Here is a 27,723-nt window from a genome sequence, read left to right as displayed (position 1 = left end):
AAGTGTGTTTTTATATTTTGTTCATGCCGACTTCGTTTGGGCAGATCGTGGTCCACGTTAATATCGCCCCGGCCAAAGGGCGCCCTCGTGAGACAGGCAAATGGAAAGTAAGCAATACACCTTTTACGAGTGCCGACTGGATGGAGAAAAAGTGTGCGTTGTGACTAAATGTGAGTAGCAGTTTTTGTCTCGTTTGCATTATTAAGGCTTCCACATCATTTTACTACGATATATAAATGCATGTGGCATTTATTACAATCCGCACAGGAGGTTCTATTTGCAGATTGTAATTATATGCAATTATTTTAGGACCAGAGCGCCAGTGGGCACGGCAGTCAGTGATGTCTGTTGCGAATACCGGACGCCGGTGTCGTGCCAAAAACCGTCCGGTGCCAAATAGTGTCCGCTGAGCATGCGCAGTGGGCGCCAGACACTATTTGGCATGTAATACATGCCAAATAGTGTCCGATGCCAAATAGTGTCCGGGCGCCGTCGTTCCAAACACAAGGGCGCACGTACGTCCTGCCGGACACTTATTTGGCAGGAAAAATCGGACAGTATTTTGCAAGGGGGAATCAGACAATATTTGGCAGGGGGAATCGGACAGTATTTAGCAGGAAAAATCCGATATTTGTTTCGCAGGGAAATCGGACAGTATTTGGTAGGGGGGAATCAGATAGTATTTAGCAGGAACAATCGGACAGTATTTGGCAGGAAAATCGGACAATATTATTTTGGCAGGGGGGATCGGACAGTTTTTGGCAGGAAAAATGGTGCGTACTGCACTGCACGCCAAACAGGTGGACTGACGCGAAAAAAAACACACAAACATTTTGCACAAATATAATTTTGTTTAAACTATTAGGGAAACCAAGTAAATAGTTATCACAGATAACAAGGAAAACGTTAAAACAGATTGTAAAAAGCAAATTCAGGTGAAAGAAATCTTATCTATACGACGTCTTGACAGCTCGTAACAGCAAGGCACGCAATAGGATGCACGCTAAGCGCGGACACTATTTGGCAAGCTTCCGTAAACAATGTGACGTCATGGGCGCATGGCCAATCAGAGCGCATTATGCTAATTAGCGGACACTATTTGGCACCGGACGGTTTTTGGCACGACACCGGGTGGCAACCCACCCGAGTTGGTCCTACAAAACTCCATGTGTACTCTGCGTCAACAAATGTCAATAAGCGTCAACAAGCGTCAACAAGCATCAACGGTCGTCAACAAGCATCAACAAATTTTGTATATGCTTTTGAACATTAAAAGTAGCGTTATATGGTAGAAAAAGCAATAAAGAACATAATCAATTAAAGTTAAAATTATTTTAAAACTTGTTTTTTTGAATGCGAAATGTACGACGAATTTGTCGATTAGTGTTGGCTGCCATCTTGTTTGGATGGCCCTGTACACTTCGCGCATGCGAAGTATGGCTCTGTACACTTCACGCATGCGTAGTACGGCTAGCTTCACGTAAACAAAATGGCGGCCACACCAAACTCGACAAACTCGTTGACATTTCACGTTAAAAAAAACATGTTTTTAAATAATTGTAACTTTACTTTATATGCTGAATCTGTCCAGCTTTGTCACTATTTTTATCATAAAAAAAATTTCTGGTGATGTTCCAAAACTTAGACAAAATTTGTTGATGCTTGTTGACGCTTGTTGACGCTTGTTGACGCTTGTTGATGCTTGTTGACGCAGTTTAGAAGGACCGGTTTTGATCTGTGCCAGCGATGGGGTTCTTTTGTTTCGCATTGGTGGATGAAAACACAAGTGGGCTTTTTCTGGGATAGATTACATGTGTCAAAACTTGCAAACAATAGACCCCAGGATGGGAGACTTCGTGATCAGCAACCAGACCAGCAACCAGACTAGCCCGACTGCGTCTGGCCGTACAGTACTATCGCAAGCTCTGTAGTACGGCCAGACGCTGAATGCTTCCAAAAAGACTGAATTTTTTTGGCCGCCGATGTAGCGATTTTGCTACATCTTTTGATCGAGATTATCTTTTCATCCAGGACAAAAATTTCCACAGTTAAGGTTCTTAGTCGTAGAGCAACTCATACCTTTTCGAAAAAACGTTCTTTGGTCTCAATATTTTCATCCATCTGGCCACAAGACGACTTTCAGTCATCAGATTCCACAAATATCGTCCCCCATGCGATCCCCCATGCGATTTCAAAATGGCGGCCGCGCTGTAATGTATGCATTATGCGAGCGCGCTTGGGCAAGATAATGAATATGCATCATAGTTTATGACGTTTGTCGGACACTCAGCGCGGCTGGCCATACAAACACGAGGTCATGAACTAAATAATGCATATTCATTATCTTGCCCAAGCGCGCTCGCATAATGCATACATTACAGCGCGGCCGCCATTTTGAAATCGCATGGGGGATCGCATGGGGGACGATATTTGTGGAATCTGATGACTGAAATTCGTCTTGTGGCCAGATGGATGAAAATATTGAGACCAAAGAACGTTTTTTCGAAAAGGTATGAGTTGCTCTACGACTACGAACCTTAACTTCGGAAATTTGTGTCCTGGATGAAAAGATAATCGCGATCGAAAGATGTAGCAAAATCGCTACATCGGCGGCCCAAAAAATTCAGTCTCTGTGGAAGCATCGTGCGTCTGGCCGTACTACAGAGCTTGCGATAGTACTGTACGGCCAGACGCAGTCGGGCTACAACCAGACCAGCCTCCTGGGGTGGGAACTGGGCCGGTAAGAGGGGGGCCTTTACAAACCAGGGTTGAATGGTCATCGTACCTAAGTGTCGTAAGTGGCTCTCGACTCAAAGACTCGAGTGGCCGGAGTGGCTCGTGGAGTGCGGAGTGGCTCAAGTGTGGGAGACTCGCACCCTAATTAGCAACAATCAGACAATAAAGAAGAGACAGGAAACTGATGGTATTTGACTTCGTTGGTCCCACCTAATCGAAGAAGTGAGGTTTATTCTCTCGTACTCTGCCTTTTATAGGCCAACACGATCATCTACATCACATACTATTATTATTATTATTATTATTTATTCAACCTGAACAAAGAATTACAAACAGTAATACAAAACCAAACAAAAATTACACAAAAGTGGTTGAAACGAAACGCACAACAAAAGAAACGTATAAACATGTAATTTAAATTTAAATTAAAATTTAAATTATTAAAAAATCATGAAGTAGAGGGCATGCACTTTAAATGACAGCTGGAGTGGGCTTCCCAATTGGGAGTTGAACAATAACCAGTAAGACACTAAAAATCACATAGAAAATGATTATGTGGGTCAGGGACCGCAAAAGCGAATCTAATCACTGTTGCTCGGAAGCATGCGGACCCGCACATAATGACAAATGAACAGGACAAAAAAGGCAAACAAATACGCAAGAACAAGATTACAAATGGCAGGGAAATAACACAATAAAGGGAAGCCCGAAGATTAAACTTAAGATTAAGTAAATTGCGCTGTAATGTGAGCTGGTCATGGAAGTGTGTCTTGAGACTGGCTAGAAATGAGTTTAGTGAATTAAGCACTGCAGAGTCCCAGATTGAAGTTGGTAAGTGATTCCAGAGTCTAGGAAAGCGACGGGTTGGTGAATGGAATAAAGCATCAGTACGAGCAGGAAGGTGACGAAATGTGAGGATGTTAGGATGACGTGGATTAATATGAAGGTTCTCATGGACGGATTCACAGTGTACTAGACCGTACAATACCTTGAATACAAATGAACACAGAATGAAATTTCGTCTGGAAGTGAGCATGGACCAATTGAGCTAATGGAGTCTTTCCTCATGGCATACAATAAAAGCACATCATTATTATTACCTAGGATGCCTTAACCAATGAAAATGCAGTATTGCTTTTTTCGGCTACCACTTTTCCCCAATTTCAATGGCTGTTTTCTGTTGCAGCTAAAATACACATCGTTTTAGACAAGTTTCCAGTCCTATCCTCTCTTACCGCACCGCGAGGGCGCACCGCTCACCGCAACATGAAAATTATTTGGCGAGACTGAAAAAGGCAATCTGATTTTTATTTTTCTGAACAACAAGAACCTACTTTGTCTTTTTCAACACTAGGAATTCCTAAGTAAAAAGTGCAAAGTAAATTTACAACTTACCTTTGAACATTTCGTTTTTGTGCTTCAAAAATGTTTCATTAAAAAAATAAGTATTAACACAAATAGGGGTCTTTATTATTTAATGCGCCTATCAATTGTTTCCCCCAAAAAAAATTGAAAGAAAAAATGGCAGATTTTCCAAGAAGATTTTGGTGTTCAAAGGAGCCGTCACCATTTTGACCAGATTTTGCGTACATACGGTAGCTTCAATTTTGCAGGAAACAAAAAGACGAAACACACATGTGTTGTTGCAAATGCATGATTTAAAAATAAAAAAGATGGTCGGCAGAAAAGAAGCACGCAAAGATAAGAAACTGGTTTACTTTTTTACTTGGCCTTAAGTTAGTTGATATAAAAGTTCAATGCTATGTAAAATGTACACATTTCAATCTATTTTTGTTTAACTTTTGTTTGATACATGATAGGCTTGGCTGTTACATGCATGGCTCTGAACAAAGTCCGCTACCTGGAGGCTATCAATCTACCGGTATCTATGGATGGAACCCATTGTTGAACATTTTCAAGGCCACCCTGCTTGGTTGGTCATAGGCCGTCAGTTCAGAACAGACGGCCCTGGGAGTTGCCTCTGAACAGCTGTTTCTCTGGATTCGTGGAAGAATTCGCCACCATCATTTTCGGTAAGTGTTTTCTCTTGAAGTTTTGGTTTAACCTTGACTACTTTGTCCTTTTTGTTTGTTTAAAACCAAATAACCATTATTTGCAGGGTTGAGATTTATCAGGATTTTTCCTGATTTCAGGAACTTTTGTCTGGATTTTTATTGATTTCAGGATTTTTAAAGAATCCTTTTTGTAATCTGGATTTCCTGAGGTTTTACCGTTAGGCCCCCCAAAAAAGTCTCCGGTTTCTGGTCTGCGCGCCAGCGCTTGCATCGTCGTAGCCATGCGTGTCGGCAAAATTATATGTAAAACTTTTTTTTTTTAATATAAGATGATGTCTCAAAACCGCCAAACTCACTGGTTTGACTGGAATCCTGCTGCTGCACAATTTTAATGTGTTTTTAGATGGGGTTACGATCAAGTTTCAGCTTTATGTAGTTTCTCTGAGCTCCCATATATTTTGCACTAAATTTAGTTTGGCACCATTTGCAGCAGACGGTGTTGTAATTTTGTAATTGTGGAAGCCAGACGAGGGAGCGATGGTCAGGTATCTGGAACCTGTAAACGCTTTTTAATTAGCGCAATATGTAAAGGAGCACACTAATGACCAGCCTGGCAGCACATGCACGATGGATCTGTATATTTGTCTTGACTATCCAAATTTCCCCGAAGAATGTTTGGGTCGAGATTGTAAGTGGGTGCAGAATTCTCAGGCCTTATGGCCTTACTGAGGTCACCTCAAGCTCCACTCTGAAGGAAATTTTTATATACATGTAAGGGATCAAAGCATCATCTGCAGCATCAGCCGACGTTTGAAGAAAAAAAGTAGGGGAAATTTTTTTTTTTAAAAACGTCGCCGCACCACTTTTGGGGCAAGCTCCGTACCAAAACCCAACAATTTTTTTGTTTGCCTTGAAGTGTTGTTTTTACCTATAAAATTTAACCACATGAGCTGAAAATTGTACCCATGCCAAGGCATTATCCACTGGCCTGATTCTATCGAAATCCTACAAAACCATGCAAAGAATTTGGAAGGATTTGGGAAATCTCATAAACCTGTATCGTCGTGGCGGTGATGGGTTCGAGTTCTCCAAATGCTCTCGATTTTCATGTGAGTGGAGAATTGTACCATTGCCTAGGTATTCTCCACTGGCTGATTCCATCAAAATTTTTCAAAACCAGGCAAATAATTAGAAGGATTTCAGATGGGCGTAAGTTCTCCAAGACCTGTATCGTCTTGGTGGTGACGGGTTCGAGTCTCTCCAAATGCTCTCGATTTAACCATGTGAGTCGAGAATTGTACCATTGCCTAGGTATTTTCAACTGGCTGATTCCATCAAAATCTTTCAAACCAGGCAAAGAATTTGAAGGATTTCAGATGGGCGTAAGTTCTCAAAGACCTTTATCGTCTTGGTGGTGACGGGTTCGAGTCTCTCCAATTTGTTGTAGACAATGTGCATAGAGAATTGTACGATTGCCAACATGGCCAAGGTATTATCCCCTGGTCTGATTCTGTTGAAAAGCTACAAAATCAGGCAAAGAATTTGGAAGAATTAGGGCTTATGAATTCTCTCAAAGGCAGAAAAATCGACCTTATCTCACCACTGGGTCTTTCAAATGTCCATTCACTCTTAATTAAAGGGAAAATACAACATTTGCAAACATCGAAAAATAAAACTACCAAGTTTTTACGAAATACCTTACTAGCATGTTGGTAAATGACAGTCTCAAGCATCTTGTAAAATTATGGCACCTGGTGTGAAGTCATTTTCAAGAAAATGGTATTTTTGTAAACATTTCCAACGGTGGTCGGCCGACCATCGTTGGAAAAACCTAACTATTTTTCAACTACTGCTCCAAATTTACCATTTTTTTCAGTCCAAATTTTGTTTGCTATTGGTTACAACGGTTCATGAACGGGTGCATGCCAGCTAGACTGGTTCCCTTGCCTTACAATTTCCATCATCTATAAATTGATCCATTTTAACTTTTGTGGAGTCAGGGAACCAGACTACTTGAACACTTTTGTTTTTCTTGGTTTTTCCAACCTTTTTGAACACCAAACTTCAAAAATGTCAGTGTAACAATATTTGATCTATTATACTAACCTCTCAAATAGTTCATTTCTGAAAATTACAGCAAAAGCCAATGATGTACATTCCCTTTAAGCCCAGTGTCACACACCTTAGATTAGATTAGATTAGATTTATTTCTTTATCGTCATGCTCAAAATTACATGAAAATTGATTTTCCCAGTGTACAATTAAAAATATGTTTTTAAAAAATATAGAAAAACATGACATAGCCAAAATATATTACAACAAATTTACAAAAACACAGTTACTACAATCATAAAACTCTAGGAGCAGTAAAGTATGATTTCGGGCCGTTGGGTGATTAGCAATTAGGGAAGAAATGAGGATGAGAAAACAGTTAAAAGCCACTATCTAGGACATTTGAATGAAATAAAAAGCACAAGCGTAGGGATAAAAACTATCTGGTGAATGTTGAGTTAAAAATCTGAATAACCCATGGTAAAAATGAAGATTTGAACCGGTTTGTTTTGAGACTAAGTTGACGTACTCTAAGTTGACGGGTTGAGGGTGACTTGTATCAGAGAGAATGCTGTTAAATTTGGTGATAAGATGATTCTTAGCTAAATGTTGGATGTCTTCAACGTTAACGCCAATTATCTTCATAGCTTGTTTGTCAATCCATTTAAGTTTTTTTCCGATTGCACTAACCAAGATATGTAGTGAGGTACATTAGTAACAAAAGTGCTAAGGATCGTTACACAGTGGACAAAAGCACCATTTTTTCACCAAAGCATCTCCATGGTAAACCTTTTCGAAAAAAAGACGGACGCAAAAAATTGGATAATGGGAAGGGCATGTATGACGTCATTATGACGTCATCAGCTAATGATTACATGAAAAAATATAAATTGATAATAATCTTTAGAACTACAAGCATCTCAACAACAAATTTGGTATCAAATTCAAAAGGCCAACAAGATCTTTCATTTGAGTAGTATGTCATTGGGATGGAATATAGTTGAGGGTGATTTTGTGGGTCAAAAAAAAACCTTTTTGGTCAAAAGACCTGTTTTTTCCGGCTAAAATCATGGATTTTGGGTAGTCACTTTGACACCTTGTTTTAACATGCAAACAGTATGTGGTATTGTGAGATGTTGTTTTGAAGTCAGAGAGAAAGGCTCAAATTCTATGCCAAAAGAGTTTTTGTAATTAATGCCCCCCCCAAAAAAAACCCCAATTTTTTTATATTTTTTTATGTGACATGGCAATAAAGGCAGGCAATGAGTACACCACCATCTTTTCCTCAAAAAAACATTGGTTAAAGTGGTCAGAAATTGCCTCAGATCGCACCACAGAGCATCTAGAATCCAAAAGTCCGAATTGAGAAAAAGGTTCGATAGCCCGAATTAAGAATAAGGTTCGATTGTCCGAATGGGCAATACGGTTCGTCAGTATGACTCTTCGGACTATCGGACCTTAGTGTTGATTCGGACTATCGGACCTTATTGTCGATTCGGACTATCGGACCATCATAGAGTCTTTTCGGACTATCGAACCTTATTGTCAATTCGGACTATCGAACCTTCGGACTATTGAACCTTATTTTCAAGCCCGCTGGAACAAACTTTTGCCAGGGGGTGCTGGAATTTCTAAAGGACGGACAAAATTAATGCAAACGCGGAGCGCAAAGCCCTTACGGCGTGGCTCAAAGGGCCCCTAAAAGTTTTGGAATATGGATGCTCTGTGGTGCAATATGAGGCGATTCCTGGCCACTGTCATATGACTATTTTAGCAAACGTTTTTTGAGATTATAAAGACAATTTATTTCCCTTTTTTGTTTAGAATATACTGTTGCTCATATAACGTTTCTACTGTACTGAAAAGTCGAAAACCCTGTATTTTTATCTCCATTCTTTGTTCCATTTAATTCTGTAAAAAGAATTGTATCATTATGCATGACATCGCATGTAAATATTATTGTTGCTAGGCTGCTTTCTTACATTTAGTAAATTCCGTCGTGTATGTTTTGTTTTATTTTCCGAGCCCTTACGGCGTGGGGCCACAGGGCCAGGGGCCTGCTTTAAGGCCCCGGAAAATGTTGGATTCTGGATGCACTTTGATGAAATATACTGAAGTATATACTTAAACTTATAAAACCCGAAAGGATTTTTTTTTGTTCAAGTTAAAACAAAATGGTTCCACTGGAAGCGGGTGAATTTCTGTTCATAAAAATATTTGCATAGGCCTAAACGATGTAGCTCTTGATATATTTGCAGTGTTATTTGTTTGTTACAGGGAATGGCAAATATAAAAGACTAACAGATCTTTATGTTTATGATCGGTAGGTGGCAAGTTTGGGGCTAGGCTAGGATTTATCGGTCTGCTGAGTTTTTATGAGAAAAAAACTTGCAGAGGGTAACACATGAATAGCTTTTTTATTAAAACGAAACTACACTGGAACTAGTTTCAATGGAAGCCCGTCCCACTCCTATTAGGTTGGGATGTGTGTGAACCTAGCTATTTGTTAATATTGAGTACAGAATGCTAGCAACGTCAATGAAACTTTTAAATGAAAAGAAAAACCTTCAGGGGAAAGGTATGCACTTTGCCCCTATTGAAAGATCGAATGAAAAAAATCGTGGCAAGCATAATCAACTTTGCCACCATTGTCATGGCCGAGGTTATTTTTTTCGGGTCATAGCTTCCATCACAGGGGAAAATATCATAGACATGTCATGATTTTAGATTCATTGAGAGAAAGATCGATTCTGCACTGCCTGAAGATTTAGAAAATACCTCCTCCTGATATTTTACAGTGTTACTTTGTGCTAGACGTTCGAAGCGCCGCGCTTAGCCGCGGCAAAACTAGAAACGAACAAAACGAAGGAGATATTTGTAGAGCAAGCATAATGTATAGCGCAGCGGCGCAATTTCAACGTCGTAGAACACTGCTGGCTGGAACACATTTTTGCTCCGGGAGTAGGGGGTGCTGAAGCATATTTCAGCACCCCAATCCAAAAAGTTGGGGGTTCTGCAGCACCCACAGCACCCCCCGTTCCCGCGGGCTTGTTATTGTCGTTTCGGACTATTGAACCTTCGGACTGATTAACCTTATCTCAATTCGGACTATTGAACCTTCGGATAAATAAACCTTCAGACTAATGAACCTTCGGATTAATGAACCTTCGGACTATTGCATCAAATGTTCGGATTAACGAACCTTATTTCATTTTCGGACTAACGAACCCCCTCTTATGGAAATTTTGTGCATTTGAACTATCGAACCTTCTGACTAAAGAACCTTCGGACTATTGGACCTTCGGACTATCGGGCGACCCCCGTTTGTAATACCATGGAGGAAGGAAAAGACATTGTTAAAGGACGTACCATCACCATTTCCGGCCACTCTGTTACTCTATTTCAGGTTACCACGTTCCTTTCTGTCTGGCTCCTAACCCATACCTCATTACCCGTAATATACAACACATATAAGAATGTTACGTCTTCCAGCTATAGTAAATGGTCAAAACAAATGGATGTGGTAAAGACCAAATTCAAGGAGCCGCACAATTTCACACAATTTATTTTCTGCGTGACAAATACCGTCTTTGTAGCACTTTTGTCCATAATCAAAAATGCTTAGATTTTTCAAGAAAATTTGAAAATAGTGACGTCACTGCAACAGCAAATCAGCTTATTGTTACTTAAATGTCACTGATTATTTCGCTCTTCAATTCCCTAACCCTCAAAATGTCAAATTAATTACTTGGAATCTCATCACAACGCTTCACGACCTTATTTCTACAATTAATTACTGTACAAGCTCGGTAGTATATTGTGACGTCATTATTACGTCATAAAGTACCCTTCCTGTCATCCGATTTTTTGCATCCTACCATATTTTTGATCGTAACACATTGGCAAAGCTTTGGTGAAAAAAATGTTGCTTTAAATACCATGTAACGATCCTTAGCATTTTTGTTACTAATATAGCGCGCTATAAGATGCCTCACTTTTCCACTTATCTTTGGAACAAGTTTAAACATATTTATGATACTAATAATCAATTACAAAAACTCTTTTGGCATTGAATTTGAACTTTTCTCTCTGACTTAAAAACAACATCTCACAATTAATACCACATACTGTTTGCATGTTGAAACAAAGTGTCAATGTGACTACCCAAAATCGATGATTTTAGCCTAAAAAACATGTCTTTTGACCAAAAAAGGTTTTTTGACCCACAAAATCACCCTTTACTATATTCCGTCCCCATTCCGTCCTTATACCACTCAAATGAAAGAGCTTGCTGTCCCCTTTAATTTGATACCACATTTGTTATTGTAATGCTTGTAGTTCTGAAGATTATTATCAATTTATATTTTTTTTCATGTAATAATTAGCTGATGACGTCATAATGACGTCATACATGCCCTTCCCATCATCCAATTTTTTGCGTCTGTCTTTTTTTCGAAAAGGTATACCATGGAGATGCTTTGGTGAAAAAATTGTGCTTTTGTCCACTGTGTCACGATTTTTTCACTAAGGTTCCTCACTAATGTACCTAAGATAACAGTCGACTGGATAGTGCTCTGATAAAAAAGTTTTAAAATCTGACAGTTCACATTAAAAGATTTAAGTTTCCTTAAAAAGTAAAGCCGTTGATTTGCTTTTTTTCTGAATTTTGTGTTTGCATTCCAATTTAACTTGTCATCCAAAACAGTTCCCAAGTATTTCAACTCCTGAACAATTTCAACATCTGTGTTGTCAATTTCAACCGGTTCCTTCATGTTTTTCGTTTTCTGGAAATCAAATATCATCTGTCTGGTTTTCTGTACATTTAAAATCAGGTGGTTTCTGTCGCACCACTCCACAAATCTATTTGATACTGCACCTCAGAGTTATTAGTGATCAGCCCAGATAAAGTGGTGTGATCAGCAGATTTTGTCATGACACGTGATCTACAGTAAACTCCGGCTAAGACGGCACTCTCTCGGGACCAGAGAATTTGTGACGACTTACGCGAATGTCGGCTTCTGCTGCAAGACGTCATTTTGCCGACTTCCACAAATACACAAATTGAATCACAGGGTGAAAAAAAATTGATTGAATTATTGGCCTATGCGCATCTGTATCTGGATCATGCAAACAAGATTCATGGCTAAAATTCAAAGGCTTTGATTTGCCCTGGTTTATTTCTGCATTCTCAAGTCCAAGTCCGATGGGTCTCCTATACCCTAGGACAACTTCGGCTCAGTTCTTGCCTATGGGTCACCTATACCCTGAGCTCCTTCCCCTTTTCCCCCTCACTGTGTACTGACATGCTCCAGTGATCATCCAGCATCCCTCAGTCAACTTGCATTCTGTCTCAGCTTACCGGTTTTGAGCTTCACCAGTTTGCATCCTTCTCACGCCTCACCGCACCCATCCTTATAACATCGCATCATCGTTGGAATTCCTCTATCTCCTGACGACGGGCAGAGCATACTGATCAAAACGTTGAGTCCCTCCGGTTCTTTTCAGAACCGCACATACACGTATGTACTCACAAAAGAGATTCATTCACATGGTGCTACCACAAACTTATCTTGTCTTAGTATCTTTCCACCATGCAAACCTTCAAAACTCAGATGTCAGTTAGCAGTGTATGAGACGTTTCACTCGACACTTCTTGCAAACCGCAGAGCACGATGACAGAGGAATTTTTGTGGTTTTGAGGAAATGGGACTGAAAGTAACACGCCGACATAGGCGAAATGGCGGCTTACAAAGACCAACTTAAAATGAACATGTCAATGGAAATGCATTAGAGACAATCGGGACTTTCGTCAGACGGCCGATTTAAGCGATGTGACGTTTTATACGATGTCGGTTTAGCCAGAGTTTACTGGACTTTCAGGGCAAAAAGCAGTAGTGTATAAAGAGAACGATAAAGGTGGCAAGATACAGCCTTGAGGCACCCCTGTGCTGATATGGGCAACATCTGATACTACATTCTCAAACCTGACCCTCTGTGATCTCTGCAATTAAAAAAATGGTTAATCCAGCTGTCCAGAGTGCAAGATAAGGGTTACATTTTGCACTTTGCTTAGGAGAGCATTATGGTTTGAAAGTGTTAAAAACAGATGAAAAGTAAAAAACAAGGTACGAAGATACTTTCCTGGTTTGTCGAGACGATCATAAATATCGTGTAGGTAGGTGATCATGGCATTTTCAACCCCACGTTTTGCTTTGTAAGCAAACTGAAAGGGATCTGCAAAACTAAGTGTTTCTACATGTTGTACAGTCAGAATGTCTCGAACGATTTTTTCCCAAAACATTCATCACTGTGGCTGTTAATGCAACTGGTCTATAGTCGTTGAGAATTGCCGGGTTGGTTTTCTTGGGAACAGGAACGATGATGGAAGATTTCCATCAGCTTGGTACAGTGTGACTGTCTAAGGACCACTGGAACAGGTGTTGGAACACTCACAAGTTCTTCAAGATTTCAGGAGCATCCCAGAGATCCTGTCAGGACCAGCAGTTTTACTTAGTTTGATGGCAGGGAGAGATTTCTCAACATCCCTGATTGAGAGTTGAAGCCTAGTACTGTCATTTAAACTTGACGCCAGTGCGCACAAAACTGTTCGTACAGGTAGGCAGGGTTATGATGTTGACCGTCCAGATCAAAGCGCCTGAACTGGTTCAAATCGTCCGCGAATTTCTTGGGGTCAACTTTCCGATATTACTGGTTTACTGGATCGTTGTTTTGATGGTCAGTCACGTGACGATCAACCACATGACGATCAGGAACATGACGATCAGTCACATGACGATCAGTCATTTGATGAAACAAAATACCAGCCGTCGACTTTGAATCGTGAATGCCTAATGCCGTCATGAATCTGATTGGTTAACGCAAATATCGTGTCCGTTGAAAACCGGAGTGCTTCCTGCGCATCTTTCTGATTACAATGGTTCCAATGACATAGGATGCGAAAAAGTCAAACATGTTTGATTTCTTCCGGTCGCCTGGTGTGGGTCAGATCGGTCCCATTTTTCACGGCAGCCTCTTCGATCTGGTCTGATGATCAATTGATCCATCGTCGTTTGCGAGTTAGCCACGCCCCTTTAGACAACACTATGGAGTTTTTGTACACTCGGTTTTATTTATCTCAGTTTTTGTGCATTCCGCGTTGATTTGTATATTTTGTAATTGGACAATGTTTCATAAGTGTGTTGACGCAATTCTACTGCGATTCTACTGCGATTCTACCATGATCGGTTAATTGAACCGGTAAAATTGCAAAGGTGTGGGGCGGGCTTAAATTGTGCTAGATATCCTCTCATAAAACCAAAGTCATTGTTCTTTTTTTCTAAAACGCAACATGCAATACTTTTTTGATGACTGCCCGCTATTTATTATGTCATTCATTAATGATTAGGCCAAACAAAAAAATAGTTCTGCTTCCGGTTTCCCTAAGTACCCTATTCTGACAGCCCCTACCCTATTTTTTTATTAGAAAATGAGGGGAAAAAACACCCAAAACCATCAATTTCTACCTTTTACCCTTGACTACATACAGACGCCTCCATATGATGGTACACAAAAAAAAAATTGCAAAAAAAAGAGAAAATTCCCTACCTAAATGTACCTACCCTATTTTCAAATGCCATGTAATCGGAATCAGAACTATTTTTTTTTTTTGGCCGTAATCATGTCAATCATACAGGTCTGCAGACACAATCCTTGGGCAGACATCAGCCTTGTGAAATGGCTAAATGTTTAAACGGTTCTTCAAATATTTGCTAAAGGTTTACAAAATTAAACGCAAAGTCACAACCTTCATTGAGAAATCACATGTGGATTGTTGTGTCATTCATGAGGTTATTGGTCAAAGGGCCAACAGATATCAATTGAATTTTTTTTCTTGTCATCAGATTGAGTAGAGCTAGCCTGGCGTCATGGCAACCAGTGGAGATGAGGGGTATGATGTGATCATTGTTGGAGCGGGGCTGTCTGGTCTGACTGCAGCGTACGCCATTCTGCAGAAGAAACCATCGGCCAGAGTACTAATCATTGAGGCTATTGGTAAGCACCAGGTGCAATCGGAAGTCAAATTGCAAATTAAATCATAAGTGAATTCATAAGCCAATAATAATTATGTGGCAGTGTCTAGTCAGTATTATAAGTCAAGTCACCCCTCAGATTGCAAGTCAAGTCACAAGTCAAATCACAGGTCAAATGTCAGGTCAAATCACCGGTCAAATCACAAGTCAAATCTCATTTCAAAGCCTAAGTCAATTATAAGTGTATGCAGTGACTAATGACTTACAATGGCTTATTTATGACTTGTGATGGCTTATAATGACTTGTGATGGCGTATGATGACTTGCAGTGACTTATAATAAATTATGATAGCTTATGATGCCTTGCAATGGCTTAGGATGACTTGCAATGGCTCATGATGCCTTGCAATGTGTCAAGTTGCGTTGGGATGGCTTAGAATGACTTTATGTCAAATCTGACTATGCTGCTGAACATTCAGTTGACCAACATTTTCAGTTCTCCTGAAGACGATCCAAGTTTATGTATTGAAACATTGACTAATTTACCCAATGGTTTTGCATTTAATACCAACGTTTGAACAGATATTTTCACAGAATGACTGCAAGGCCCCCACTGTTCACTTCTCCATCAAAAACTTCTGACAACTTCTAAAGGAAGTTTCTGTTGGGAACACATTTAAAGGGTTGTGTAGGGTTAGGGCCAATAATGGGTCTGTTTTCTTAATTCGGCAGATCGCATCGGAGGAGACATGTCGAGTGAAACGCTGAAAAGCTCCTCTGGATCCAACGAATGGGACACTTGTGGAAGTCGTATCGGAAGGTAGGTAAATTTGGGTAAATCCAGTATTGACAAAATAAGTAGTTTACGTGAATCAACTTGGCAACTCTAATTTTGCATACTGGTACTACTGGTAAAAAAAACATGTTCTACTTTTGATCCTAAATAAATCTGTTGCTTACAGATGCAATTAAACCAAAATTTGAAATCATGTAAACAAGGCATGACACATTTTATGGAACGAGTTTCATCAGCTTTGTGCAAGAGGGTGAGATTTAAACGCCATACGAAAAAAACGGTCGCTTTCAGAATATTCCACTTTCGACTTGGCTTCCTCCAATGTCGATACAGCGCTGGAGACAGTGGCAGAGGGCGCCTACTAAGGCCAAAAGCTTCTGAAGGAATGTAGGATCACCCCTGAAGTCATTGCACATTGTGATTGATTTGTGATTTGACTCTTGATTGGGCTTGTGAGTGACATAATGATAATAATAATGGCGTCTTGTATAGCGCTCATGTCCGTCATGAAGTGATGCTCCTGGCACTCTTATTATTACCCTGGCTTTAGCACGGCTGCCATTACGGCACTCAAGCATTGAAGGAATTTCTGCCTACCAGGTACCAATTTACTACACCTGGGTGGAGAGAGGCAATTGCAGTAAAGTGCCTTGCTTAAGAGCACAAGCACCATGTTCCCCGTCAGGATTCGAACCCACGTACCACGGCACATGAGTCGAACACCGTAACCACTGGACCACAGCACCCATTGTTATTTGACTTGTGATTGACTCTTGATTTTCTGTTTGAATGACACACGTATGACTTGTGATTGACTTGTGACTGACATGTGATTGTCCTGTGATTGACATGTGATTGACTCCTGGTTCCTCATCAGTTCCCAAAAGGAGATCCTGAAGCTTCTAGCAGACCTGGGCATGGAGACACACCAACAGTACAACAAGGGCAACAAGTTCTGGAGACTACCGGACGGGAAACTCAAGAAATTCTCTGGTGCCATCCCTCCACTGCCTTACACGACCCTGCTAGATGTCGTCAGATACTTCAAGAAGGTTGGCAATCTCTCTGCCTGCTCTTGTCAATATTAATGGCTACCTGTCGTCCAATAGGAACATTTGTAAACTAGGGAGGGTTTGCAGTAAACACCATGTGGGAGGAACTCTTCGGAGAAAAGCCCGGAGAAAGCTGGGCAGGGTGGATGCTCTGAAGACGATCAGAGCAAGCATACTGATTGGAACATCGAGTTTCACAACCAACGGGTTCTTTACAGAACCACACACCTTCTCAAAAGAGATTCTTCCACATGGTGTTACTGCAACACTCACCAGTTAGCACTACTGCCATGCAAAGTTTCAAATCACATTTAGGAGCATTTGTAGAACGTTGTTTGATAGTTGCTCATGAAAAAAATGAGAAAATTGGTCACACACTACGTGTTTTCAGCATGCTAGATTCATACCGAGTGCGCTAGATCAAATTTTCTGAATAGACTCACCGCATTCACATTTTACCGCGAACGATAGTTTAAAAGCCAAGTGTACAGGGCCAAATTTCACAGTGCTGCTAAGCACACGATTTGCTGCTAACAGAGCCTCCGTCTATTTCATCGAGACTGTAAGCATAAGCACAGCAAAAGGAACGCTTACTTCAGAGGAAAAATGTGCTTAACTTAGTGATGTAACAATAGAAATCTCTATGTGGTGTGTCCCATCCAAGGGGTTCTCAAAAAAGGGGAAGAAAGTGCCCTCTCTTGTTGGCGCACGGAGCCATTTGCGATTGTGGCAAATTTTTCCGGCACCGGAGCAAAACCCACCAGCATCCCTGCCAGAAACAGCTCTTGCGATCCCCAAATGCTTTTAGGGTTTAATTATGTGTTGTATGGCCATAACCTCATTTCTTTCGCAAATGTCTTTCAAATCTTGATGTTTTTTTTCCCCCAATCAAGGTCGATGGTATGCAGGGACAGATCAACATGGAGCGAGTCAAAGACTGCAAACATGCTGAGGAGTGGGATGGCATGACAGTTGAAGATTTCCTGAAGAAGTATCTATGGACAAATAGTGAGTAATGGCACCTTGCATGAACCACAGGGAGGGGAGGGGGGGGGTGTAGGGAACTTGATTACAGTGAAACGCTGCTATACTGAACACCGCTATACCGAACACCGCCATACCAAACATTCGACTATACCGAACATCATCCTTGGCTCCCGGTTTTAATGTACAAAACGTACCGAACATTGTTGTTGAAAAAAGTCAACAGACTAACAAAAAATCTACCGGTTGTGTATGTATTAAACTCTATTTGGGCCACTTTTTAATTCCCGTACATCACACGACCCATAGTTACATCGTGTTTGAATGTTGAAGAGCGATAGATGGCTATTATTTCCTCAAGGAATAGAAGTGAAAACCACTTGTGAGAAATACCAGTTCACTATTGGTCAAAAGAAGGTACTGGCGGTTAAAAATCACTATACCGAACGATCGTTATTACGAACACTTTCTGTGGATCCCACGATGTTCGTTATAGTTGCGCTCCACTGTGCTGCCAGCCCTACTGCACTATTCATCTTTTTGCCGTTTGAGAGAGATTTTGTAAAGAGTTTTTGTGAAATCCATCACAAGTCAGTCACAACTCAATCACAAGCCAGCCACAATTCAATCACTAATCAAATTTCAATTTGATCGCAAGTCATGTCACATGTCAAAAGATCAGAAGTCAAAGGTCGCAACTATCAGTTTGAAATTATTTCATCGTTGGACTTTGGTCTGGATAAACATGTGGTAAAGTTGTGCTTAGCTTGCGATGACGTGCGATGACTTTTGGATGACTTGCGATGAACTTGCCATTGACTTGACTTGGTGATTGATTTGTGATTGACTTGTGATTGACAGTGATCGACTTGTGATTGACTTGTGATTGACAGTGATCGACCTGTGATTGACTTATGATGGACTTGTGATTTATAGTGATTGACTTGTGATGACTTGTGATGACTTGTGATGAGTCAAGTCTTTCACTTGACTTATGTATGACTTGTGATTGACTTGCAATGAACTTGTGATTGACTTGACTTACAATTGACTTGTGATTGACTTGTGATCAACTTGTCATTGACTTGTGATGACTTGACTTGTGATCAACTTGTGATTGACTTGCGATGACTTGACTTGTGATCGACTTGTGATTGACTTGTCTTGTGATTGACTTGCGATTGACTTGTGATGAACTTGTGATTGACTTGACTTATGATTGACTTGTGATTGACTTGCGACTGTGTTGTGATGACACGTTTTGTATCCCATACATAACCCCTTTGAATTTCACATACCACGCTACAGCCTCGCATAAATTCTTATTTTTCTTTCCTGTTTTACAGTTGGGAAGATTACCATTGAAACGATGACCAGGTCATTTTGTAACTCCAGTCCCTCCGAGTTGACAATGATGCAATATCTGTACATCATCCACACGTGTGGTGGCTGGGACCCACATATAAACAGCGGTGACAAGGGACGCTCGGATCTGGTTATTAAGGTCAGTTAGGTCTTGCTTTATGCCTTTACAGGGTGAGTAAAAAAAATGAAACCCAAATGTGGAGACTATTGTTTTATTGAAGCTCTGCATGTAGCACTTTCAAAATCTAGGATATGAAAACCCAATTCATAAGCTTTCTTTTAGTACAAGAATCATTCAAATCACTTATGTACCTTTTCAAGTTACGGAATTTTAAACACAACCATCGTTTTAAGGTTCTGTCCACGGATCACAACAAACTTCAGTGTTCTCTCAGCCAAACGAAAACAAATCACATAGGGATGTGTGTGAATTGTTTTCGCTTTGCTGAAGGAATGCACACCTTTTTTTGGTGATCCGTGGACAGAACCTTAAAACGGTGGTTGTGTTTAAAATTCCGTAACTTGAAAAGTATGTGAGTGATTTGAATGATTCTTGTGCTAAAAGAAAGCTTATGAATTGGGCTTTCATATCCTAGATTTTGAAAGTGCTACATTTAGAACTTCCCTTAAACAATGGTCCCAACATTTGGGGTTTTTTTTTTTGACTCGCCCTGTTTTTCACCAAGTAGTACCGCCCCAAAACATCCTGCCTGTTCCTCCTTATTCCTCCCCACACCACCTGAGCACTGTATGGCATTGTGGATTTATCAAGGAGATAATGCATTGTTTAAAACAGGGTGGCCCCCAAAAAGTTGACATTTTTTTCAGACGCAGATTTCTCAAACTTTGGTAGACATATTGAAACTGCTTTAAGATTTTCCTAAACTACAAGGTCTTGGTGCAGTATGGTGAAAATGGCACTGAAAATAAAGCCTAAGTAAAGAAATGACGGCCATTTACATGTACATAAAAAAGGTCAATAACCAGTTTGTCTACAAGCGTGTATGAGATACATGTGTGGTCATCAGTATGGCAGTACTTTGTGCACGCAGTGCTGTTGTGTTGACCAAGTTTCATACTTGTATTCGGATAAACTGGTTTTTGACAGTTTCTGTGTAAAATGGCCGTCATTTCTTAATTTTATGCTTTATGCCATTTGTATTACATTGTATTACAATTGTATTACATTGTTTATTCTCGGATGAGTCCAGGAAACCACACGGTGCTTGCCTGGGGCACTTTTTCGATGGTTTTGGGCGGTACACGAATGCATTGAAACATCAAGCAATGAAAAAAAAATGCAATTTGCTCATGAATAAGAGGTGAAATCATACATAAATGCAACAAAGTTTAAGGGAAAGAAGTGCAAAATTACAGGTCTCGCTGAATATGGCTGGGTTTTTTTTGAAAAAAAGTTTAACACTGAGTGCAGATAATAAATCCACATTCTTAAATTTCTGTCCACATAGGATGGAGCCATGTCACTGTGCCGTAAACTCACTGACAAAATTGGCGAGCAGAACATCGCGTTTGGAGAAACGGTCACCAGCGTCACAGAGCAAGGTGGCCAGATCAAACTCAGCATGGAGTCTGGGAAGGAATACCGCACACAGCAAGTCATCATGGCCATACCCTGCAGGCTAGCAGGTAAAATACTTATAATTATTTATACTGTGCTTATGCAGTGTGTATCACAAAAAGTACTAACAAAATATAACAGAATGATACACGTAGAATGTGTAACCAGGTTCGAAAGATACGCCTTTCTACTTTAAAATGAGACATTTTCCAAGAGAGGTCAAATTGACCATGGGACCAAGTTTTCAATTTTAGGCATTGGGACAAAGGAAGCCTAATAGCCTCTGTGTGGATATTTGCCTGGCCTACAAAAATGTGATTAGCGAGTAAACACAATTCTAAACACTTTCTTGCTATCAGTTTGTAAACATGTTTAAAGCTAAACATTTTTAGGATGAGGTGATAGCAAGAAAGTGATTGTGTTTACTCGCTAAACACATTTTTTCGTAGGCCAGGCAAATATCCACACAGAGGCAATTAGGCTACCTTTGTCCCAATGCCTAAAATTGAAATCTTGGTCCCATGGTCAATTTGACCTCTCTTGGAAAATTACTCATAACTCTGTCAAAAATTATCAGATTTAGATGTTTGATGTCTCATTTTAAAGTGGAAAAGCTTTCAAACCAAACCTACTATGTTGGTTGGATTACACGTCTGGCATTCTGTTATACTTTGTTTGTATCGTATGTAGCGCTTCAGACCAAAGGTCTCAAAGTGCTGCGCAATTGTTACCCCTGTTCATCAGGCCATGAGACCAGTTCTCTGCAGCAGCTCGAGATCAGTGCAAGAACCATACTCTAAGGCCAAAAAAAAAAAGCCTCCGGTTTCTGGTATGCGCGCGCGTCGCCGTAGCCATGCGCGTCGGCAAAATGAAAAAAAAAAAATTTCAATAAAAGATGATGTCTCAAAACCGCCCAACTCAATGGTTTGACTGGAATCCTGCTGCTTCACAATTTTAACGTGTTTTTAGATTGGGTTATGGTCGAGAATAAGCTTTATGTGGCCTCTCTGGACTCCCATATATCTGCACTAGGTTTAGTCGGGCACCATTTGCAGTCATCAGCCGACATTTAAAGCAAAAAAATCAGGTAAAAAAAAATTAAAAGCCGCGTCGCCGCACCACTTTTTGGGCAAGCTCCATACCAGAAACTGGAGCCTTTTTTTTTTTGGCCTAAGGTACCCATTTATACTCCTAGGTAGAGGGAAGCTAAAAGCCCCTCTCAGGAACAGCTTTCTTCGTAGAAAAATTACAATTGTGTATTGATGATGTAAGTTACGTGTACGTGCAGTGTGCAAAATGTTCTAAACACGTGCGCATGTTGCTAACAATTTCTTCGAAATACTAATGCGCGTGGCAATCTGTAGGCATTGACGTCATCTGAGAGAGCTTTGTAGTAAAGTGTCTTTCCCAAGAACACAAGCACCATGTTTCTGTCGGGGTTGGAACCCGCATCCTACGGCACATGAGTGGAAACTGTTGGACCATGGCGCTCCCCTCGATCACCAATCCAACAGAATCAATCATAAAGACACCTTTTCCATTATTTTCCTTCAATTTTTCACATGCAGTTTTATTTAAACATTTTTTATTTCCCCCCTGTTTATCTCCCCAGGTCATGTGACCTACAATCCTCCACTGCCATTGGACAGAGGCCGAACTCTTCCAAAGAACAATGATCTGATCATGAGCCTGATCACCTATAAGTCGGTAAGTCACTTTTTCATCTGTTTCTAAGTGCTACCAAAAAGGAGGTCGTGGGTTCGAGTCCCACCAAACCCAGTTTGTAAAATTCTGTGGTTTTGTATCTGGACAGTAATTTTTATTCAAATTTTCGGTCAATATTTTTTGCACATTGTATGGGTCACAGAGAGCAAAAGGGTTGGGGACAAACTGCCAAGACTATTTAAAGATAATTTGAAAAAGTGAGGATCAATTTGTTAAATTTTGGAGTTTCCCTTTTTTCTCTATCAGCCTTTTTGGCGCGAAGCAGGCCACACTGGGGAATACCTCAACATGGCCGCCAGTGCACCTAGCAACCCAGGCAACGTGGATGACACACTAGTCATAACCTTTGACATGACCTTACCAGGAGGTCAGCCAGCCCTGGAGGCCTTCAGCAATCCCGCCAAACTGCAGGGAAAGTCGGTAAGCACATCAACACATCCTAACCCATATCAACAAAACCCAACCCAGCCCAGCCCAGCCCAGCCCCGCCCAGCAAAGCAAAACGCAACCCAAAGCATTGCAACCAAATCCAATCCAACCCAACACACCTCAACTCAACCCAACTCAACCCTTGCGATGACTTGTGTTGACTTGTGTTGACTTGTGTAGTCTTGTGATTGATTTGTGATTGAAGTTTGATTTACTTGTGATTACTGAATACCAGTAACCCAACCTTACCCTTGCAATGACTTGTAACTGATGTGTGATGACTTGCAATGACTTATGATGACTTGTGATGACTTATGATGACTTGTGATGACTTATGATAACTCGTGATGACTTGCGATGACTTGCGATGACTTGCGATGACTTGCGATGACTTGTGATGGACTTGTGATGACTTACGAAGACTTGTGAGAACTTGTGATAGACTTGTGATGGACTTGTGATGGACTTGCGATGACTTGTGAAGACTTGTGATGACTTGTGATGACTTGTGATGACTTGTGATGACTTTTGATGACCTTGTGAAGACCTGTGATTAAGTTGTGATTGAACTGTTATTTAACTGTGAATACTGAATAACTTGTGTTTCATATGTGAAGACTGAAGATTGACTTGTGATAGCTTTTGATAACTCATGATTGACGAGTGATGAACAGATCTCAACTCTGCAGCTAGTTAATTTTGCTAGCCTGAATGTTCAATTCTGCTCAAGAGTTGTCAACTGACAAACGCTGAAAATTCTTTTCTTTTCTTGACAGAAAGAAGAGCGGAAAGACATCGTCCTTCGTTTACTGAGTGACGTCTTTGGCCCTCAAGTCCTGGATTGCCTGGACTATACAGAGAGAGTAAGTCAAGCTGCGTCTGAATTACCTGGCTGTGACTGTGGCTAACGGTAACACGATTGTCTATGGGAAGTGCTTAAGCCTGTCCCATAAGCCCCTGTGTAATTACACAGCCATAACCATAGCCACAAGTAAAACTCAGCCTCATACTCAGCCACAGGAGTAACATGTCCCAATATCACGGCTCTCCTAACTGCAGAACTCTTATAACACTTTGTGCTTCAGAAATTCTGCTCTAACCCTGGGAGTACTTTGTATTTATGTGACAATTCGGGCGATTTACAATGTGCGCCACCAAGAGTTTGCCATGAAGACTCCATTTTTAAGTTTACGGTTGACAAAACATGGCCCATATGAATGAGTGTCAGTAGCCATGAGCTAATTTGTTATAGATTGGGGCATAGCATTCTGCCGCCTTACAAAAAACACCATATTGGTAGAAAAGGGGCAAACAGATATTCGAATCGTATGCTCATGAAACTACTGACCGAAAAAACGAACAATTTCAAATGTCCCGCGCTGCGAATTTGTCAACCATCTCCCACAATGCACTGGGAAAAATGAGCTCTCCGTGGCAAACTCTTGACAGGGCATTGCATTGTGCTTGCCACCCATGAAATACCCTAAATTTTAGCGTACACTTCCTGAAACAGCGAGCACAGATTTGTCCTCTATAAACTACTGAGCCGTGCTTGGGCGCAGAACCTACAGCATTAGGAATGAAACTGCCCTCACATCAATATGTGTTATTTTGCCAAAGTTTAATTTTAAGAATATCAAATAGATTTTGTATCTATGCAGGTCGGTTTTATTTTTTAGATGGTGGGATTTTTTCTTCCAAACAAAAGTGTTTATTACAGAAAAGCAACTTTTTGGGGAGGAGTTTTTGTTTTTTTGCTTCAAAATAGGAACATTGGAATTTACCCGCAACCCAAATTACCCTGGAACCTTTTAAATTCCTGACCGGATTTGTTTGATTCCAATGGAATCGTGACTACAGAAAACACTGGATTTAATTGGTATTGTTAGAGTCTGGAAGAGTCCTAGCCAAATTTCATCAAAAGGGGGTTCAGGATTTTTCCAGCTTCTAATATCTGAGTGGTTTTACGATTCATGTACATTGTATTACAGGAATGGGTGAGCGGGCCGGTCACCGACGCCGACAGAGCACCAGTCAGTAAGTCCTCCGAACTTCTGGCCGCGGTCACGAAGCCGCATGGAAGGTGAGTTTGTTAAAAGTGAAATTGTTCGAAGTCAAAATTCATTGACTTTTCTTGATTTCAAAATTTTTGAAGAATCACTTTTTAAATGTGGAATTCCAGAAAGTTAAACCGTTAAGCTTTTTTTACCTTCATAGCCTTGCTATTTTATGACATTATACAAAATAGTGTGTCCATAGACCCTATGTTGTTCTTGCGCCCTCGGTGGCCATCAAACCCTCTGTTGATAAGTTTGTGGACCCTTCATTGTCTCCCAATGTTGCCCCTGACAAATTTATGACGTTAAAATATTTATGCATTCACACAAAGTGAACTTAAGTTTCTATCACAATGGAAATCAAGGACTTTTTATAGAATGTGCGATCAGACACACCAAGCAGCTTGGTTCATCTGACTCTGTTTTCTTTTTTTTACCCGTGTATCCCAGGGTGCATTGGGCCGGCTCGGATGCCGCAACGGCGTGGTGCGGTACTCTCAACGGCGCGGTACAAGCAGGACAGCGAGCGGCAGACGAGATTATTGCAACGATCTAGTAACGCTGGTCTTTGGACTGTAAATCCCCTAAACGGCAGGCCTCAATACTCAACCTCTCCATACAATTGCCAGAATTCCACTGTTTCATTGGTAGGCTGTTGTTTCAAGATCTGTTTTAAAGATGTACAAGTTCAAGTTTAACACCAAATTTGTTTGCGGCTGGACAATAATTCAATTCTCGGAAGGGCGTTCTTGCCCCCATATCGGGACCAATAATGTTGGGACTTGGGATCAGTCTGTTTGCAATGCGCATACCCCTCTCGTGTGAATACCTCTCACGGGAGTGGATTAGCTTGATCACAGAGCTCGTGGAGTATGCTTGGAAATTCCTTGGTAGCTCTGCCAAAATTCCCAAGACTAGATTTGATTCATAGTCTTGTTGATACTTAGCTCTACTGTGGTAAAGCCACCGGGCTTTTACCACATTTTTCAAGGGCTGGCTGTTTGAGTGGAATGAATTCAAATTCCAATCTGGGACCAAGACTAATTTGAGAAAATCACAACCAACATGCATAATCAGAAGGTCGATTTAAATAAAAAAGACACTTGACCTTTTACTACCTCATTAACATAGGTCAGTGAGTATGCAGGCTGCTTTTTTGCATAATTGTTCAGACTATTGAGGTTTGCCCGCAGTCAAAAATGTTGCCAATAACCGGGGAAACCTTAAAATTGTTTAATTCAAACTTGATGAAGGACTTTCAGTACTCAGTCTAATTCTTCCATCTTTTTTCCTAGCAGTTGAAACACGTAACGTAAGAAATATCTTCTATCTGTTACCTTTCTCGATCTCTGTATCAATTGATTGCAATAATGTGATTTTATGTTTAGATATATATTGATATTTTAAGAAAGATGTTATGAAAAAAATTGCAATATAATTGTTGGGTTTTTTTTGGTAATTTTATATTCTGCCTGAGAATTTTAGATGTAGTATTAATCATGAATATTGTCACCGTTTTCACGAAGGGGCAAATTTCATGAAAATCGCTTGCTTTCGAAATTTGTGTTTTAGTGAAAATGAATAATTTTTCAATATCTACCACCTGGAAAGGTTTTACTTTCCAAAATTAATTAAAATCTTAAGTAACCTAATAAACGAAAGGGCGAATTTGCCAAAAGTGCCGTTCTGCGTTTTCAAGAAGGGGCGAATTTCTGCACTCTATGGTATTAATAAAGTTTCAGTCAATAAATACATTGTAATACAATGGCGCGTATAGGCGAACTCGAGGTGAATTTCAAGGCGTATGTGCAGTGGGGCAGAATCTGCGCGTACTGTACAAAAAATGCATTGACTGAGACCGCAGAAGGGTGAAATCTGCGCGTAGTTACTTTAGCATTTTCACGAAGGGGCAAATTTGCTAATTGGTCTTTTTTTTTTTTCGTTTGCATGAACAGCCACTTCTCTTTATTGTGAAAAACTAATCACCTATTTTTCTTAAAGTTTGCTACATTTAGGAAGATTAGAAGCTCTTCTTTCTTCTGATACTTAAATCTTGCATATTTCATGCATCTTTAAGATTCAAATTGTCAAATGGAAAAAAGGACCAACTTTAAACGTGATTATCTCGACTATTGGTTCAGACAGTGAAATACTAAATGTGAAAACGGTGACGATATGTATGAATATACGCATATTCATTATAGAGCAAAACAGTGATTAGTATTTTGTTGTTAAAAAAAGGTGTCATAGGAAGTATGAACCCTATGAAGTTTGAATGGAATCTCAGCCTTACCAATGTTTGTGAGGTCTCTATGCTCTGTGCACCAGTTCATTAGGTATGCAAGCAATGCGTCTGTATTTTGCTAATAAAATTTAAAGCATGTATCTAGAAAACAGAAAAGTATAATAATATCTTAACATTAAAAAAAGTTTGTAAAAAACAATCTAGACCTACTAATTTTATTGTGATTCCTGATTTGTTTTGGCAAGAAGCAAGCTTGATGTCTCTCATATGATGCAGCAGAAATATATTTCCGTTTAAATAGATAAAAATCGACGATAAACGCAACAAAACAAATTCCTCAAAACTTGCATATTTTGCTGTGAAAATAATAAGATGAGTGCTTTACTGACATGTAAGCAGCTCTTTTTGGTACAAAAATATTGCTGCTGTCCATGTTGTGCATTTTTATTTTCCCACAGTTTTGGTTAATTTTCAATTAATCACAAACTGTGGATTTCAGTTCACGCATTTATGGATTATGATTTTGAATATTAAAACTAGGTAAGTGTGTAACTTTCAAATGTAAAACATTTTTCACTCAGTTTACTCCTAGCAATATTTTCATTTATTTAAAGCCACATTTTGAATGAGTAAAATAAAAGCAAAATTTTTATTTACA

At 40.1% G+C, this 27,723-nt stretch overlaps 1 protein-coding gene across 1 annotated transcript; it reads left to right on the top strand.

The window, feature by feature from the left end:
- The first annotated feature begins 97 nt into the window (after window positions 1-97).
- Window positions 98-27,723, top strand: LOC119720501 (amine oxidase [flavin-containing] A-like). The gene is made up of 13 exons (XM_038190186.1): window positions 98-170; window positions 4,557-4,769; window positions 14,705-14,855; window positions 15,566-15,653; window positions 16,507-16,681; window positions 17,575-17,689; window positions 19,012-19,169; window positions 20,500-20,677; window positions 22,222-22,316; window positions 22,581-22,754; window positions 23,540-23,626; window positions 24,755-24,846; window positions 25,271-27,723. The coding sequence occupies exons 3-13, from the start codon at window positions 14,729-14,731 to the stop codon at window positions 25,374-25,376; spliced, it is 1,395 nt and encodes a 464-aa protein (XP_038046114.1). The 5' UTR covers window positions 98-170; window positions 4,557-4,769; window positions 14,705-14,728; the 3' UTR covers window positions 25,377-27,723.

This window comes from Patiria miniata, unplaced genomic scaffold (genome assembly GCF_015706575.1).
Source record: "Patiria miniata isolate m_02_andy unplaced genomic scaffold, ASM1570657v1 HiC_scaffold_9, whole genome shotgun sequence".
NCBI lineage: Eukaryota > Metazoa > Echinodermata > Asteroidea > Valvatida > Asterinidae > Patiria > Patiria miniata.
The sequence above is the reverse complement of the archived record's forward strand: the minus strand, read 5'-3'. Positions and strand labels throughout refer to the sequence as shown.

Coding starts and splice junctions, on each gene's coding strand:
- LOC119720501 (XM_038190186.1), top strand. CDS start 14,729: ATGGCAACCAGTGGAGATGAGGGGTATGATGTGATCATTGTTGGAGCG. Junction 20,678..22,221: donor CATACCCTGCAGGCTAGCAG/GTAAAATACTTA, acceptor TTATCTCCCCAG/GTCATGTGACCTACAATCCT. Junction 22,755..23,539: donor CCAAACTGCAGGGAAAGTCG/GTAAGCACATCA, acceptor TTTTCTTGACAG/AAAGAAGAGCGGAAAGACAT.